The 19,436-nt window shown below is 42.6% G+C and overlaps 1 protein-coding gene across 3 annotated transcripts in view; it reads left to right on the top strand.

Moving 5' to 3' along the window:
- The window catches only part of TRPC3 (transient receptor potential cation channel subfamily C member 3), a 198,307-nt gene extending 179,266 nt beyond the window's left edge, over positions 1–19,041 (top strand). For 2 of the 3 annotated variants that reach the window (XM_083174433.1, XM_083174434.1), the window contains 4 exons: positions 1,979–2,188; positions 9,676–9,759; positions 9,934–10,009; positions 14,477–19,040. In XM_083174433.1, the coding sequence (XP_083030559.1) occupies positions 1,979–2,188; positions 9,676–9,759; positions 9,934–10,009; positions 14,477–14,619 (513 nt within the window). In that variant the 3' untranslated portion in view covers positions 14,620–19,040. Of the gene's footprint in view, positions 1–1,978; positions 2,189–9,675; positions 9,760–9,933; positions 10,010–14,476 lie in introns of all 3 variants that reach the window. The other variant, XM_083174435.1, reaches the window with a different exon arrangement.
- Positions 19,042–19,436: the final 395 nt, after the last annotated feature.

The following is a 19,436-nucleotide window of genomic DNA, read 5'->3' on the forward strand; positions in this document are numbered from 1 at the left end:
AAACTGACCATAGAATGGATGGCCTTAGCACCTTAAAACATCCATGTGAACATGTATGTAATACATGTGCTGGATGGTTTCCCTGCATACATTGGGTACAGGGTGTCTTAAGAGGGGAGGAGCCTGTGTGCAGCCTCCTCTGGCTGGGCCCCCCTCCTCTCTGCCAGGAGCAGTAGGGTCTGAGTGCTAGAATGCTCAGACCCTACTGCATATGCACAAACCTCTGTAAAATTGGCTTGGCACTAGAGCGCTCAGACTCCACTGGGCATGAGCAAATTGCCAGAAAAATGGCTGCCGCGCCATTTTTCCAGGGATTTTGCCTACTGTACAGCACCCATTATAGATATATGCCCCTAATTGAGTACTATGTGGTGCCCAGGAACCAGCATAAGGCTACACATACTCCTAAGCCCGCCCCCAATGGGTGTCCAGTGGTGGGCTTAGAAGGAGGGTATGAAACATTGTGCTGATTCCCAGACGCCACATGGTACTCAATGTTTGCAGCTCTGCTGAACCTGGCAGTGATTGGATACATCTCCCCAAGACATTAAAGATTCAAAAACAAAGTGGTGGTGTTACTCATAGCAATCGATGAGATTCTCCCATCGTTTGCTAGCATGCAATATAGAAATAATAGCTAAAATCTGATTTGATGCTAGTGGCGACACCTCCACTTATAGAAACTTTAGTAAATCTACCACCTGGACATGTTGCAATGGTCTGCAATGGTCTGAGTATTGCAATGGTCTTCGTTGCTGGTTATCCCCACTACTGTCTACTCTGAATAAAGTGGCTAGATTGATTTTCCTCACAAAACCTTCTGCTGCTGATCTGCTCTATGGGGCTCATGCAAAATTAAACAAATGATATACAGAGTCCTTCCTTGTGTACCTAACTGTCATTTTCCAAACACATCCTGAACAAGCTTTAGGGGCCCATTTATCACCATCCCACCATCCGCATCTGAAGATGATGACAACGACCTAATGCAATGCGATCATTGACTTTATTGCACCGATGTATCAATTATCGCATGAAGGGACACAAGAAATACCCGATGCTGTACTGAGCAGGCGCCGAAATCACCGCTATCACCGCCAATGGCATCCCCCTCCCCATCGTGATGACCCCCCTCGCCGTGACAACCCCCCATCACCAATGCCGTATTACTCACCAACCCCCAGGGATTGCCTCCTGCAGTGCCTGACAGTCTTTGGGGCTTCCTACTCCTGTGACCCATGGTGCTGTAAAGTGAGCTGCCACTTTGCAACCCTCACTGGACTACCGATCCCTAGACCCTGGGGAGGAGAGTATAAAAAATTTTTATAGAGTGATCAGCCAGCTGATCACGCTGGCCCCATCCCCACCTAGCTTTCTCTGCCTAGGAGCAGAGAACGCCATGCAGAAACTTCCAATTTGCATTGGAGCACTGTGAATCGCGAGCTAAAGCTGGTGTTATTATCACAGGGCCAAATGCCTTTTTGTTCAAAAAACACTCCAAGAGCCCTTTAGTACATACAGGTGGAACTAAATTATTGTGAAAAGGGTGTGAAAACACCCTTTTCACATTATTTTAGTAAAAATATTGTTAAAAAAATGGGCCCCTTAGTATGTTTGTGAGTGAAATTACGTTTAGTGTGCATCATTATTTGGTGGATAATTGTACTGAACATGGTGATGCAGTATACAGCCGAGATCTGTGCTGATATAAGATTCTCATATAAGGAGGTGTTAAAGCAAAGACAGAATATTGGTCATCTGTTTTCTGCCTTGTATGTTCTTGTTTCTAGGATTTCATGCTTCTAATGAAGGAACTTAGATGGATACAAAATCTATTAGTGATCGAAATTAAGTTTCTTTTCATTTATAAAAAAAATAAAAAATAAAACAGGGCTGATTGTTTCTCCATTGCAAATGAAGTCATTACAGCCAGTGTAGTGAATAAGAAAAGCAATTCTTATGTCTCCTCTGCATCCAGGATGACAGCGATGTGGAATGGAAATTTGCCCGATCGAAGTTATGGTTATCGTATTTTGATGATGGAAAAACATTGCCTCCTCCATTCAGCGTTGTTCCAAGTCCAAAATCCTTTGTGTATCTAATTCTGAGAATCTTCAACCTCTCAAAATGCAGAACAAGAAAGTTGCAGAAAGACATTGAAATAGGAATGGGTGACTCCAAATCCAGGGTAAGACTTATGCTGCGCACACACGGTACAATTTGACATTCCATTTTGACTATATAGTGAAAATCTAATCGGGATCGCATATACATTGTATGGAGATAGAACAGGTTTTTAAGCTTTCTAGCCCGATTCAATGCAGATGCCCGCTCCCGCTCAGCTGAGATCGAAAGCCAAATAGTGCAGCAATGACTATATAGTGCAAATCCAATGTAGATAGTATTAATTGTATGTAAATAGTACAGCGTGAGCAAAGATTGCATAGCAAAGGAATCTCACCGTGTGTACACACCATTAGACATCCTACTTACCTCCAATATTTATCTAAGATAATTCTCTATCATTTGCCAGTTCTACTGAATAACAAATGTGCATGATGGCGTTCTGTTGGCTGATTAATAGAAATATGTGTCACTTGCTGCATGCTAAATGCAGAAAAAAAATCTATTCTCATTTCAATTGCTAATCCCCAAACATCTTTGATCATCATCATATAGGTCATTTTAAAAAGTCACCTTTAAGGGGTTATTTATCAAAACTCAGAGAGAGATAAAATACTAGCTAATCCGCTTCTACAGTACCTTTCATTTTACAGACATTGTTTAACCCTTTGAGTGGTGGGATCTACCAGGGCAAGTTTGTCCTGCCCCAGCAATACTCAACAGTCAAGGGCAGCAGCCAGTCCCGACAACCCCTGCTGAAGCTCCTCCCCCCACGTTCCTGACCTCTGCCGTCCTGCGATCTTACGCCAGAGCTCCTCGCACTGCATCAGGTGGCAGGCCACACTCGGGGAGGTTCAGGGCGGCTCGGGGGGACTCGGGCAACTGAACTCCCAAGCTCTCCCGAGTCCCCCCGAACCTCTTCAAGCAGGGCCGCCCACCTGGTCACTGATGCAGTGCTAATGGCTGCGGCAGCAGACAAAGGGGAGCTCCAGTGTACAATCGCTAGAGCGCAGAGGTCAGGGGTAGTGACAGGAGGGGGGAGTAATGGTGGTAGTGCGCCAGTGGTGCACAGCTGGAGGCACCACTGGCACACACTTACCTGATTGTGGTATGCCCTGAATTTTTCCGGGAAAGCCCGCTGTGGCAGTGCAGCTGAGCCCTGAAAATTTCTGGGCATACCACTGAAGTGGTTAAAAAATGTATCTGCCTTCAATCTGCCTCCAAATCTTGATTAATACACCCCTTATTCTTAGATCTGCACATTATTCATCTCAGTCATTATTGGGCATAAAACACATACTTGGCTTTGCCAAGGTGTTCATTTAAATTATCTTGGTGAATTTATTACTACCTCATATGGGCCGGTTTATAATGCGTTCTGCATATGTGCAATTTGTTGTATATTACAGGTGTTTCTACTAGTTCTGGGTGGTAGGTCGACGGTCGATAGGTTGACCACTATTGGTTGACAGGCATGAGGCACACATATGGGTGTAATGACGTTGTGTAGACTCCCAGCCACTGGTTTATATGCAAGGAGTCAGATTCCACTTCCCTAAGAAAATGTGTCTACAGCATTTGATTACCCAGAATACTGTTTTTAGAAATTGCTATTCCACACTGTGGCAATTTGATTTTTTATGTGTGTATGCCTGTATGTGTTAACCCTTTCCCATCTGTATACCGATATTAGGAAAAATCAGCAAAGAGACTAGGGAATTTGACCTTTTTAATAGATTTTTTATTCATTTACCAGTCTTTATTGATACTGTATGAATTACTTTGAATAAAGTATATGATATATTCAGTTCTATTTTTTAGCAGGAACCAGCAGGAACTCAGTTTCTGAACCTCTAATTAAATATGACATCATCAGGAACTGAGTTCCTGAACCTGTTCTGGGCCAAAATGTACTTTCCATAAAATAAGTTTTACTTCAAAGTCACCTGTGAGTGCCTTTGTTTCTAAATACAATATATACATCTATCTCTCCCTCCGTCTCTCTATTACACACATATATATATATACCGTATATACTCGAGTATAAGTCGACCCGAATATAAGCCGAGGCACCTAATTTTACAACAAAAAAACTGGGAAAACTTATTGACTCAAGTGTGACCCTCACTCGAGTATAAGCCGAGGGGGGCCTTTTCAGCATAAAAAATGTTCTGAAAAAGTAGGCTTATACTCAAGTATATATGGTATATTTCAAAAGATGCCCGGCACTCAGCACAAACAAATAGCAGCTTCTGCGGTGTCCTGTCCTCCCCAACGGGAAACATAAAGAACCAAGAATACTGGACGGCACTCGCAATCACAACTCAGATAGTCAGTCAAATAAGACTCTTATTTGACTGACTATCTGAGTTGTGATTGCGAGTGCCGTCCAGAATTCTTGGTTCTTTATATATATATATATATATATATATATATATATATATATATATATATTTAATTGATCCACCCCCAGACCTGGAGTTCCTGGACCTATTTTTCCAAAAAAATAGAAAAATAGTACTGGATATATTTATTTCTTGAACAGCTCATTTATTTGATCTTTACACAGGCGGATTGCGCAGTTTCCCTTTTTGTATTGAATTAGGCCAAAATAGACAAAATGTCGACATGCACTGGGTTGACATGTTACACTGATTGGTACATGTCGACAGTTGACAACATTGACACCAAAAATACTGTGAAAAATTAATTCCAACATTTGCACGTGTCAACCATTGTAAGGTCTACCTTTTGCTTGTGTCGGCCTTGTAGCTGTGGAAACCGATTGCATGTCAACCTTTTTGCCATGTCAACATTGTTCCTGTCAACCATTTATTGTCAACATATTCACTGTCAACTTAGTCACTGTCAACTCTTTGATTCACAAATGTTAAAAAATACATTCAAAATGTTCAAAATCTTTAAAACAGAAAACCGGTAACAGAGGCTTTGTCTAACCGCATAAATATAATATGGCTGGATATAAGCCAAATAATCTTCTAAAGAACTTGTGTCTAATTTGCACTGTATATAAGGTGAGACGAGATTGACAAACGAGTTCATTACAAAAGACGTTGTGAAGTAAAATTAATTAATAACCTGTCAGAAATCTGAAAACCATATTTGTCCTTAAATGCAGCAGGAAACAACCTAGTGCATACTTCATTTATAATATTTAATGACCCTGCACCTTTATTCTTTTATGCTGTAAAACGGTAATGTCTAATGTCAACAGAAACCAAACTACAAGGAAAATTAATGACATTATCTTCACATACAAGATATCTTGGCACACCATCATATTTTCTTTAGATATTTCTTTATGCAGGTCACAGAGGTAGGACTTCATTCATGGCCAAGTAATTAAAACAATTAATTTACTGAAGTACAGGATTTGGTGTGCACTTAATAAATGGATAAGTGTTATTTATAATTAATCACTGCGGTGCATCTGTCAAAACATCAATGCACTTTTCAAATGATACAGGCACCGCTGACTATCATTTTCTTGTGTTTATTTTCCTTTCCTTTAAGACAGACACAGGGCCTGATTCAGAGAGGAGGGCTATACGGTAGTAGCTGCATCAGTCGTTGCAGCCACTACTGCAAAATTATGCTTATACTGCAAAAAGCCTCGGGTGAAATGATGCCTCCAATTGTCTTCTGTAATCCACTGGTGTTTCAGAAGCATTGGATCTTCTATGTGACCATTGGTCATCTGAATAGCCTTCAGATTACCCAGGATGACAGTAGACGGATTCGGTATGAAATCCCGACGGTCAAAATCCTGAATGGGTCATAATACCGACAAGGTCAAAATCCCGACATTTAAAATCCCGACAAGGTCAATATCCCGACATTTAAAATCCCGACAAGGACAAAATCCCGACATTTAAAATTCCGACAAGGTCAAAATACCGACATATAGAATGTACAGGTGAAACAGTCAACATGACTTTCCGTCGACAGGCCGCGAGGTTTCAGCCACTAGGGCCTTTGTCAAGGACTCCTCCTTGACAAAGGCCCTAGTGGCTGAAACGCGTTGGGTACCTTACTCATTTAAGATTTCTACATTCAACCCTCTACTATCACCGCCCCCTGCAGCAGCCTCCTCCCAGCCGGGAGTACGAGCCCGCAGTACTCTGTCAAGCGTTGCTAAGGAATCGCGATCTCGCGATAGCGGAACCCGGAAGTCACGGGAGACAGTGACCGTGGAGCCGGGTGCTGCCGCACGGCTGTGCACTCACCCGAGCTAACGAACAACAGCTACAGCAAGGCGGCAGAACCCTCCAGCAACGATCCGGTAAGAGCGCACAGCGGGATGCCGCTCACTGCCCTCCACGCCTGCATTCCACTACATTGTACTGGACAATTACCTCCCCATTCCTTCCCAATCAATACAGCACTTCCAACACGAGACTTTTAAAACGAGACTTTACAGAGCATCACGGGGCTCTATCACCTCACATTGTAAAGTGCATTCCCTCATCCCCTTGCCCTGACAGACCGCTACGGTCACCCACATAGGTACATAGGTTCCTACCAAGGGACCTATGGATTAAAGGGACCTACATAGGTCAAACTTATACCTCAAAAAAGGCCCTGTGGAGTGATACCCCGCTGGCCTATTCCTGCATTTATCAGGACTCCATACATTTTTCTACCATAATATAACCTTTAATAAATTCCCTTTGAATTTTATCTATTTACCATCTCTCAATCTGTATTATTTCTCCATTCATTCTTATCTTCAAACATACTACATATTCACACATACCTTTAGTGCATCACAGGTGAGCGCAATCTATCCAACTCTTTTCTCTATACTGAGCAGTGTGTGCTGAACTGGGGAGAGAGACTGTGCTGCGGCAACAGCCTGCCTGTCATATCTCTCCCCGCTGTCCGTCTCCCTGCAGCGGGGGGAGGGGGATTTCTCTGCTCTTTGAATCAGGCCCACAGAATGAGATTTTTTTTTAAATATGTCCTCAGTAGGGCAAAATTCTTCTATACATCAATGAAGGCACCAATAAGGCAGGGAAGTTTTGACAGATAATAATAATAATAATAATAATAATAATAATAATAATCATGCTGTATGAAATGCTATTGTTTGTAGATTGAAACAAATATATATCTTTAATAATTTGCTGGTGGAAGATATGCAATTGACAATTTCAGGCAAAGTAATCAGCCATTTTAGGTTGTTATTATTATTATTATTATTATTATTATTATAAATTTCTTGATGGCATTTGTTTTTTGCTTATTTAAGTGTTGTATGAATGCTTAATCATCAATCTATCTACAAAAGTAAACTGCAAATGTAAAAGAGACAGGTTTCTCCCTCTAGTCATTTAATAGATCATCTCATTGTATGTTGCTAGTGAGTAATCCTGAAGGTTGTCCGGCCGTAATGAATCCTTAGTGTACTGTCAGCGATTTGGACAAGAGACAAGCTTTGCATGAAATCAGCCAGCTTGCTTTATATCTTTACTCTGGGGAAGAACTTTTTTTGGTATAAGCTTTGAATAGCTTGTAATTAGCAAAATAGGAACTGTGACAGAGGTGATTGGTCCTCTCTAAAGTTTCAGTAACCATTTAAGCCCTGAATAGAATTGTAAGTCTTTCAGCAAAGGTCTTTTATTTTAGTAGTACAGATACATCACTGATTTACTGGTACCTGATGGTCCGGTCCTCTTTTAACATCACATCCAGTGCCGGGGGAATATGCATGTGGAGGAACTTAGGAGGTTATTCTGGTTGGTGCGTAAATTTCCGAATTCTTTCGGAGCGGACCGCATGCCACGCTGTGCGGACATTGTAAGAAGAAACGCCCACAGGTCCTCCGCATTCGGACGGAAGAAGAAGAGGGCGTGTTTACGGACTACATCCAAACCTTGCGTGTGCGGTGTTCACACACAGATTCTGCACGGTATTACAGCGTCAGAACGGACGGGAAGCTGGCCGTACGCACCGATGCAGTGTATTTCCGCAAAACTATTACTAACACATACTAAAGCTCACTTACCAACAGTTATAAACACAGTGTGTGTGTGTATTTTGTTTTTTGGATAATGTTATTTGCTGTACAATAATATTACATTTGTGTCTTGCAAGGATGTGCACACTACAATAACATACATCTATATACAGTATTTACCTTTTGCAAGTGATAAATATTTTAAACTATTTACATTGGTTCAGGTGCGGCAGTACTAATTGGGCGATCCGAATGCCTAGCGCATGACCGAGTGGTGTCCGCAAAGCAATACTTGCTTATGGAGACCGCATATTTTCTGCCTTTTGGTTCGTTTGCAGTCGGTGTTCTGTCCGAATGCACGCCTACCAGAATTAGTGCACTCCCTCGTGTACGCCCATGTTTACGCCCAGTTTAGCCCACTTTGAAACTACGCCCCTGTGTAGTTCCGAATGACGCCCATATTATGCCCATATTTCCCGAATGCGGTGCACATTTCTGTACGGTATTAGTGAGAACGAGTACGGAGACCGTGCGTGGCACATGCGCATAGCGTTGCCCACGCATGCGCAGACGGCTAAAAAACGCCATCCGAAAGAATTCGGAAATTTACGCATCGACCAGAATAAGGCCCTTAGTGAGGTAGTGGGAGGATTTAGTTATTCTGCGGTGGTGGGAGTTGGGCTGTGGGACGTTTAAGCGCTGCAGGCAGGGCCAGTTTAAGGGGGTGGCACAGGGGTTCAGTACCCCTGGCCCCCCCTCTATCTTGCGGCCCCCTGTGGTTTGGCATGTATTTTGTGCATGGGAGTGGGGTAGTGCTGCAGCTTCACCTATCTGCCAATGTGACAATGATTAATGGTGCTGAGCATCGGGAGCCAAGGCACACTGACTGCACAAGTGTATAGTGCATTACCGGGAGTTGACTAAGTCCCATGAGACTTTGCACAAGAGGTCAAAGGCTGAGATGCTTGTGCTGAGCTCTGCTTGGTGGAGTTCATCGTATGCTTCTCAGGCCCATGGAGGACAGCAGCAGCCTGTCAGGGCTCCTACAGAGTAAGGAACAGAGGGACAAACACAGACTTTTCATGTGATATTTTATATACTGTATATATATATATATATTTATGTTTATATTAATCGACCCCACTGGAGTTACCCATTGACCACGTTTATATTTTACTATGTGTTTTGACAGTGTAATATTCTCCAGTGCAGTTTGCGGACAATCATGACAAGTTGGAGGGGGCCCCCATAGCTTAATCCATCCCTGGCTGCAGGGATGGTGTTAGGCTACAAGTGGACTGCAGGGTTGTATTAGGATGCAGGGGGGATCTGGGTTATCAGTGGTGTATTTGTCTGAATATTTTGTTCTGGATAGAGTTGAATGAGTTTAAAAGCAAAGCCACCATGATCAGACCTCTTTCTTGTTGCTTGGAATAGTACGTGAGTGGGAGTCGCACCAGAAGACCTTTTTTTTTTAAATCTGATTTCATGAACTTCACCCATGAAATTGTCCTTTACATTTTTCAGAACATCGTGTATGAATCTATTTAAACTCTTCTCTTGTCTTGCAGTTAAATCTGTTCTCTCAGTCTAATGCCAAGGTTTTTGAGTCTCGCAGTTTCAACAGTATTCTGAGTCAGCCGTCTCGCTATCAAGTAAGTCGGTCCTAATAATTTAAATTGAAATTGTCACTACAAGTTTACATTATATAAATAAATAGATAGGCGGCGAACAGCAAACCATCAAATTGCTTATTTTAGGATGTGCGGACAATATCTTTCTTCTCTGGGGGTTCATTTGTTTTGTCTTCTTGTCACTTTTTCTGACAGCAAATAATGAAAAGGCTTATAAAGAGATATGTGCTGAGAGCACAAGTGGACAAAGAGAATGATGAAGTGAATGAAGGTAAAAAGCGGACCTAAACAACTCTATATTCTCTGTATTCATGAAATGTGCATTTTCTGCTTTTATCTCCTAATATTTCTTATTATTATTATTATTTTATTAACAGTTTCTTATATAGTGTACACATTCTGCAATACTTTACAAAGAATATTTAAACATTCACATCAGTCCATAACTCAGTAGAGCTTAAAATCTATATTCCCTACTACACACACACACACTCTCTCTCTAGAGTTGGTAGCTAACTAACCTCCCAGTATATTTTTGGATTGTGGGAGGAAACTGGAGTACCAGGAGGAAACCCACGCAAGTACAGGGGAAAATTCTGCAAACAGTTAGGGCCATGGTGGATATTGAACCCATGACCTTAGTGCTGTGAGGCAGTAGAGCTAACCATTACACCATTTACAGTATGTGTATCTAACCCTGTATTCACATAGTCATACAGGTCAGGTTCTAGATACAGAGAAACAAGGATAATAATAATAATATTAATATACAGTATAACAAAATGCACCCAGCAATCATATCAGTATACTGTATGTACTGTATATAAAAGGGATTGCATTTCTGAGAGGGCAGGTGGTATTGGGCCAGAACTCTAGTTGACCCTGTGGAAAATAACATTACAGGCTCTGTGTAGTGCACTTCCTTGTGTACACACGGTACTTTTTGCCTTCCGATGTTGATATAGTCAACATCGGATCGGAATCGGATGCAGATCGCAAGGGGTTTAACCCTTCAGATCCCGATCCGATTCCGATGCGCGTTCACGTATCGCAAGGCAGAAAGTCTTGTCTGCCTTGACTATATAGTGCACATCTGCACTATATAGTCAGACTTGAATGCAAATCGGATGTGCCTTCAGATACTATCCACGATCCGATCTGATCGGATCGTGGATAGTATCTGAAGGCACATCTGACCGTGTGTACACACCATTACTGCGCTACTCCTAGACTTCCATTATTGCATTTTCACAACCAATGTGGTAACAGATATGATACAATGTAACAGTACAGTTGTAAAACCATGTAATAATAAGAAGCAGGTACCATACCACAGCCTACCTTTAAGCTGGGCCTGACTGTAGGAGAATACAATGCTGAGGTAACAAGCTTTTCTGTCACAGTGCAAATCCTTGATGGCTTACACCTAATCACCAGAAGGACAATGCAGGACTGTGCAGAGCTCTGAGCAACACAGGCCTACCGCCTAGGGTTACCACCTCATCCCTTTAATTCCGGACACATATTAATTACACAGGTTCTGTGGCTGATCAGGGCCGTAACTAGGGGGGGGGGGGGGTTGGGGGTCACGCGCACCGGGCGCTGGAGGATGGGGGCGCTAGTTTAGTGTCCCGGCAGCGTGGTCCCTGGGATGAGCAGCTGGGGTCCGGGGACTGGCGGGTTAACGCCAGGTCCAAGCGGGGTCCCGGGGACTGGTGGGTTAACTCCGGCTCCTAGTGCTGCCGGACGGTGGGCGGGAGGCAGGTTTTGAAAAGACTTGCCGGACGCTGATTGGCTGAATTCAGCCAATCAGCGTCCGGCAAGTCTTTTCAAAGTCATCAGCGCTTCCCGCCGCCAGGCAGATAGCGCTAGGAGACGGAGTGAGTGAAGGCTGCCGCTACACCAGTCCCTGGACCCCTGGACACTACACACAGGTATGTTGGCAGCGGGGGTCCAGGGACTGGTGTAGCGGCAGCTTTCACATACACAGCCGCTCGCTATTTGCCTGGCGGCGGGAAGCGCTGATGATTTTGAAAAGACTTGCCGGACGCTGATTGGCTGAATTCAGCCATTCAGCGTCCGGCAAGTCTTTTCAAAATCTGCCCACCGCCCGGCAGCGCTAGGAGCCGGAGTTAACCTTCTCCAGTCCCCGGAACCCCGCTGCCTGACCCCAAGGCAGTTATTTATTTATTTTTTTTGGGGGGGGGGGGGGGGGTCGACCAAATGACTGCCGACCCGGGAGCCGAAACACCTAGTTTCGGCCCTGGGCTGATTAAATAAAAACAGTTGAAATGGAGTCTTGAAGTCAGCCAGCCACAGAACCTGTGTAATTAATATGTGTCTGGAATTAAAGGCATGAGGTGGTAACCCTACTACCGCCTAACCCAGGGCTGGGCAACACCGGCCCTCCAGATGTTTATGAACTACACATCCCAGCATGCCTTGCATCAGTTTCAGCATGGCCACATAGCAAAACTAATGCAAAGCATCCTGGGATGTGTAGTTCATCAACATCTGGAGGGCCGGTGTTGCCCAGCCCTGGCCTAACCAGAAACAATGCTTCTACAGCCCCTAATGGCCTTCTGCAGGCCTCCGGCCTGGTCCAAGCCTAATCGAGTGTTTGTGAATGGGATTGCATATTAAACGAGAGGGAGGGCTATACATGGATACTCTGTCATTTGGGATGGTCATCTGCCTCACAATGGGGTTGAAAATAAATATAAATATGTGTATAAATATATATATGCGGGGGGGTTGGCGGCACTCGAAATAATAGGTCTTACCCACAGCCTTTATCTCGAGTGCCGTCAACCCCCCCCCCTGCATATGATACAGCATCCTAGGATTGCTTCTCAGGAGGGCACCAACTTTATGTAGTTATTTACCCATGATATACGGTTGTTTTGGAGTACCTCTATATATATATATATATATATATATATATATATATATATAATATATATATATATATATATATGCCTGTAGGTACTCTTCACTTTGGGTGCAGCACCCTCTGCTACCCCAGGGCTTCTAATGTATTTATCTCCATGCACCTGGTGAGCAGTGGCCTGTATCAGCATTGCTTAGAATGTACTAGGCTTTACCAACCCTGCCCCTGGCAATGAGGCAGGACAATGTGATTGGATTGCCATCTCCATCTTGGATTGGTGGCTCAGTGATTGCTGGTTGGAATCCCTCCAGATATTGGCCCACCATAGTGCTCCCGCTACACCATTGAGTAGTTACTTTGTATCTCTTTACAGAAATGGCATGTCCATCATTCATTATACTCAATAATGAAGCTTACACAGTGGTGTTACAAGGGGGGTTCGGGCCACTACCGCGTGTCATTCGCAGAGGGGTGACACCAAATGCCCAGCTCTTGATCTATTCGATTACGCATTCAATTTTGATTCGATCCCGACAGGGCTATTTTTGTGCAGGCTCCAGCAGGAACTGAGGCCCTTATTCTAGTTCACTCTTTCAGACAAAATATTTCTTAGATGGACAAAGCCATGTGCACTGCAGGTGAGGCAGGTGTAAGACCCCACCCAAATCTAATTATCTCTGCACAAGTAACACCTGCCTCACCTGCAGTGCACATGATTTTGTCCATCTAAGAAATATTTTGTCTGAAAGAGTGAACTAGAATAAGGGCCTCAGTTCCTGCTGGAGACTGCACAAAAATAGCCCTGGATCCCGATATGTGGCCTTGTGGCATTGAAATCTAATAGAAAAATAGGCTGTGCAGGCAAAACTATATTGTACAGATCTGTAATATATAGTCTAAATCAAATGTGTACACCGCGCCGTGCGATTTGGTTAAATCAGGCATGAATAGAAAAGGAATTGCACTGTGTACACCTTTAAATGGATGTTCTTGACTTAATTGAATCATACAAAAGACGGTACTTGTTTCCTAGCATGGCACCCATCGCATTGCATACCATAAGGCATACGATAGTATGCCATTGTATGGCATATACAATGGTATACGATTTTAAATTGTATAAGCACCCTAATGGGTGTTTTCAATGTTAAATGTGCCCCCTATAAGATAAATAATTGTATAAGCACCGTAATAGGTGCTTACAATGTTAAAAGCACCCCCACGCCACCCGTACTATCAACGCCAACCCGAAGCGTGGCGAGCGGCGGCGATACGCGTCCTCCAACCTTTTCACACCCCCACTATCCACGTCAGCGTGGAGTTGATTTTATATAGTGTGGCGAGCCACCGAGCCCGAAGCGCGGAATACATGTGAAGTAATGAGCGTCCCCTCGCCATGCTTCGGGCTCGGTGGCTCGCTGCATTTGCCACACTATATAGAATCATCTCCACGCCGCCGTGGATAGTGGGGGTATGAAAAGGTCGGAGGACGCGTACCGCTGCGCTCGCCACGCTTCGGGTTGGCGTTGATAGTGCCGGTGGTGTGGGGGTGCATTTAACATTGTAAGCACCTACTAAGGTGCTTATACAATTAAAAATCATATAGGGGGACCATTTAACATTGAAAAAACCCATTAGGGTGCTTATACAATTTAAAATCGCATCGCATTGCATTGTATGCCATATACAGTACAATGGTATATAATTTTAAATTGAATACAATGCCATACGACTGCATATCATGGGCGCCGTGCTAGGAAACAAGTACCCAAAAGACAATCACTTGGAAACTATTAGCGAGTTAAGTGGTTAAAGTATTTACAACTGACTTCTGTATTCTTATTGCAGGTGAATTAAAGGAAATAAAACAAGATATCTCCAGCCTGCGCTATGAACTCCTAGAAGACAAGTCACAAGCAACTGAAGAGTTGTCTGCCTTGATTCATAAACTAAGTGAGAAGCTAAGTCCCAGCGTGCTGCGGTGCGAGTGACAAACAGACCCAGGAGGTTTATTGGTAGCACACACAATGGCAATAAACTAAAAAGTATCCCATACTTGAAGAGAAAACATGTCTACTAGACTTATAGCACACAATCCATTCATTACATAAGTCATATGAATCCACAAATGTATCTCTCTGTGACAGTGATCTCCACATCCCGGGAGACCGTGGGATTTTCCTGATGTAGTCATGGTTTCCATTGTTTTGACAATTTTTATTACTGTCGTATACATTTTAGCACTATGGCACTGACAGTTTGGACAGTTTGCAAGTGTCCCTAATGTGTTCTGGCATTAAATATGTACTGCTATAGTATGATGTGCTAGCGCTTCATAGGGACAATTGAATTCATATTTAAAGGTATGCCGATCTAGACCAAGTAAGAGTGGGTGGCTGCGTTTATGAAGGCATCTAATCAAAGTTCAGCTGATTGAAACAAATTGGTTGCTATGGGTAACAAACATAGGGGCATATTATCACCCGGGTGGGACTGTGTGCACCACACACCCTGCACCCATTATAAACATGCCTATACAAGTATAGCATTGTATGGCTCCCAGTATACTCCTCCTCAAGGTATACTCCATTGTAATACTAATAGATCAATCCCAATATCTTCACTATCATCCATAAAGTTCATTTTAAGGGATTTTAGATTAGAGGTTAAAAGTGCTGCTTAAATAAAAAACATATATCAATTATACATAATAATGTTACTGTCATGAATATGATTACAGGGTATTTTGTAGCAGTTACAGATTCCATGTTGCAGATCCTTTGAGTTGTACATCCTGAAATCCTCACCATTATCAGTTACCGGCGGTTTATATCTCATTTGTTTTCTCAATGATGGACTTTAGAAGCGGTACTGTTGTTCTGTCCATCCCATTATAAGCTTACACAAGCCTTGCTATAGAACGAATGTGTAGCAATGGTAGAGGTAACTATGTTTATCATCTATTGATTATTTACTTTAAAAACTGTCTAATATATTATATAAAAGTTATATTATATAAAAGTCCTGTGAAAATATTAGGATGTAAATTGGTTTGATGAACCACTTGGTTTTATGCATAGAATTGTACTGATCACTAATTGTCACCAACCCAGCAGAGTATATCAGAGTGAGGTTCATTTATTAAAGCTTCATAGCGTTTTATATATCATATATTTATTAGGATGTAAATGTGCATCCACCATTTTGTGGCCATATCTTTGTACTGAAATAAGCATATACAGTAGTAATAATGTAATGTTCAAATTAAGGCACAACACATAATGTCTCTATTTGGTCTGTTAAACATGCTTTAATTCAAGTATTGGTCAATTAAATAGTAAAAAAAAGAGCACTGGAGAGCAACAGTCTCCACAACAAGAGTCCAGCAGCATAGAGAGTCAGCATTAAGCCAGAGGAGGAACTACCATTGGTGCAGCAGGTGCAGTGCCCACTGTTTCCCCTGTCACCCTCTGCCACCCTCTGCCTCTCCCTGGGCAAGATGTACTAAGCCTTGAGAAGTGATCAAATGGAGAGTGATAAAAAAAACAACCAATCAGCTCCTAGCTGATTGGTTGGTTTTTTCAAATGCAGCCTGTAATTTAACAGGTAGGAGCTGATTGGATGACACAATCACTCTCCATTTTATCACTTTTTAATCTTAGTACATCTGGCCCCCTGTCATTGTCTGCCTCTTCCTGTCACTCACTGCCATGCTGCATATTGTGAGCTTGGGCTGGGGTGGAGGAGGGGGCCCAAATTATATTTTTTTGTACCTAGGCCCACAACCCAGAAGTTCCGCATCTGAATACGCCTTATATGAAACGTCCCTAACCTCCTCTCCCAAACTTCTGCATACTGCTTGTATAATCATCACTAGGTGAAAGCTATTGTAAAGGAAAAAGGCTGCCATTCATGTAAGAATCAGCACTGTGCTGAATACTGTATATGTGCACGGCATCTATGCAGTGATTACCGGCAGACCAGAGCAGCAGTGATCACTGGCTCCCCCACTGTGGCCACGGGTGGGACAGCAGGACAGTTGGAGGGTATGCTGATTAAAAACTGTACCTCAGGTTTCCCCATTCTCCCTCATGAAAAACCAAACCTCAGATTTGCTTCTGCGCAACTACAAACACAATTCCCTTATTAAAAATAATGCCCGCGATCCCCCCCAAACACAGACACACATGCGCACGCAAACACCTCCTTAATAAAGATAACTGCTTACAGCTGATTCCCTGTAATAAACAGGTTACGGTATAGATTATAGACAATGTCTAGGTTGACAGTCACTAGGTCGACACCTAAGAATGGCCGACATATCCTAGGTTGACATTGACAAAAGGACAAGCTTTAGGTCAACATGGACATGGTCGAATTGAATAAGGTCAACATGGGTTTTTTTGTGTCTATGTTTACCTATGCCCCATATAAGTGCGCAGGGCACACTATTATATTCTCGCTCCTTGCCCCCTTGGATAGTAGTAGATCACCACTGAAGGACAGCCACTGATTTCTGCTGCAACCTCTGCTCCCCTGGGGCTGCTGCAGAAGGCTTCTAGGTGGGGCGCACTCGTGTGTTCAGGGGCCCAAACACATGAACGGGGCGGAGAGGAGTGCTCAGCAGAGGGGAGTGATCGGCGGTGGCTGAGGTGGGTCGGCCCTGATGTACAAAAATGGCGCTGCAGCAGTGCTGCTGCCTTGATCGCGGGACTCTAGAGGGTGTTTAAAAAGTAGGCCCATCTGAGACTCAGTGCACCACACACATTGCACCCATTATAAATATGCCACTGCTTGCAGGGGTGTCCTTGGCTGGTGGTCCTAGACCAATGAAAATTAATTATGATGAATTTAATATGAAAAATCAGTGCTTGTGGCATCCAGTCATAAAATATGTGTTGTCCCTCATTACGTAACTGAACCTAAGGGTGACTTTTAAACAGAATTTACTTAATTGAATAGGCCTAGGGGTGCCATGAAAAAAAATTAATACTGTAGGGTACCGTGAGTCAAAAAACTTTAATAGACTTTACAACAGCACCACCATGTGGTCAAATGCTTACATAGCACTCTGTTAAAAATGGTTTCTTCATGAATTGCACTTGAATCCCCTCACTTGCAAACAATAGGACTTGTTACTGTATTTAACAGGGTTTGGCATTTACATATACTACCAATAACTGTTACTCTTTATCAGGGAGATGTTAAATCAGCTATGGGTTCAAAACAAATTTAGGGGGTTATTCTGGTTGATTCGCAAGGCTGAGAATTCACAGCCTTGCAAGCCCCCCAGACACCAAATGTTGGTCCGTCCGCCTCCCCATCACATGCCGCGTCCATTTGCACGGCCTGTTAATGGATGTTTAACATAAACATCCATTTGCAGGCTATGTGGAAACACCCACATCATTCAATGGTCGCCACCCATCAAATGATGCGGTGAGTGCATGTATATCTAAAGTGAGGGCAGAAGTGGGCAGGGGATGCAAATTAATCTGGATAACCCCACTAGTCACAGAAGAGAGGCACCTACCAAAATATTAAGGTGAGGAATGTATTCAGTCAAATTAATATTTAATGCAGGAAACCTCTTCAATGTTTGTCTTTTTTTTATCTATCAAGTCTCCAAACTTTCCAAAGAGATCCATCCTTATTTATAACTAGGAACCTTCACAGAATCCAATCACATAGTACTTAGTTATCATACATGCTGAACAAGATAAGAATATTTTTAATGAAAATATTTCTAAACCATGAACAGAATTGCCTGCTGTTTCAGTTGTATAGTATGGATATAATCTTATCAGAATGAAGAGCTGATAAAGCCAGTAATTGTGTTGTTCCTTACTATGTTATCTAAAAGAACTAAAATTAGCTTATATGTGGTTGGAATAAAAAATTCATATTTTAAAAGCCATTGGACACAAAGGATGACTTAATTCCAGCATTTATTAGCATTAAATGAGTTACGGAGGAGACAGATTCAATATATAATATAAAAGGTCATCAAGAACAGAAATGATTTAACAGAGCATGCTGTAATATAGATCTTTGATAAAAGGACCTTTGGAATTGATAATTTTAGTAATAACTTTATATTTAATAATTTATCATAGATTTAAACTATATACAGCTTTTGCTTTTATTAAGAAAATGCAAGTATGCAGCATACGTGTACAGTTTCTAGCAGGTGTCAGGGGCTGGCAGGAGGAAGGGGCGGAATGGGGGCAGACAATGTGATGCAAGAACGCTGACTTATAAATTTAAGCTGTATCATGTTTTTCTAGGCTATGCTTGTTACAGATGGCCAGTAACTGGATGTGGTGTATATAAAGTTATACTACCTGATGATGTACAGATAATAATGGCAATAATAATAAAAACAAGTTGTATACGAAAATAAAGTTGTATGCCTATTTCTTTTTAAATATCTGAAACATCTGTATTAAAAAACTATATAACCTTCTGCCTATCCACTTTTTTTTTAGTGAAGCATCTATTTGTACAAGGCCCACTCGCCCGCAACTTGCTTGAGACTCAAGGTTTTTTTTTCTGCAGTCCCCCGCACCCATGGAAGAGTGATTAGATCTCCCACATCCCATCTACTTTATATTGAAGTTGGCAGGATACATAGATTACACAGAGATTTGTGATGATGAAAATATCTGATGTCCCCATAGCACAGGGTACCTCTCCACACAGATCTCCACATAGCACGAGACCCTCCTCACGCAGATCTCCACATAGCACATGAGACTCCTCCCACAGATCTCCAAATAGCACATGAGACCCCCTCACACAGATCTCC

Source organism: Crinia signifera, chromosome 1 (genome assembly GCF_055691185.1).
Source record: "Crinia signifera chromosome 1, ASM5569118v1, whole genome shotgun sequence".
Lineage (NCBI taxonomy): Eukaryota > Metazoa > Chordata > Amphibia > Anura > Myobatrachidae > Crinia > Crinia signifera.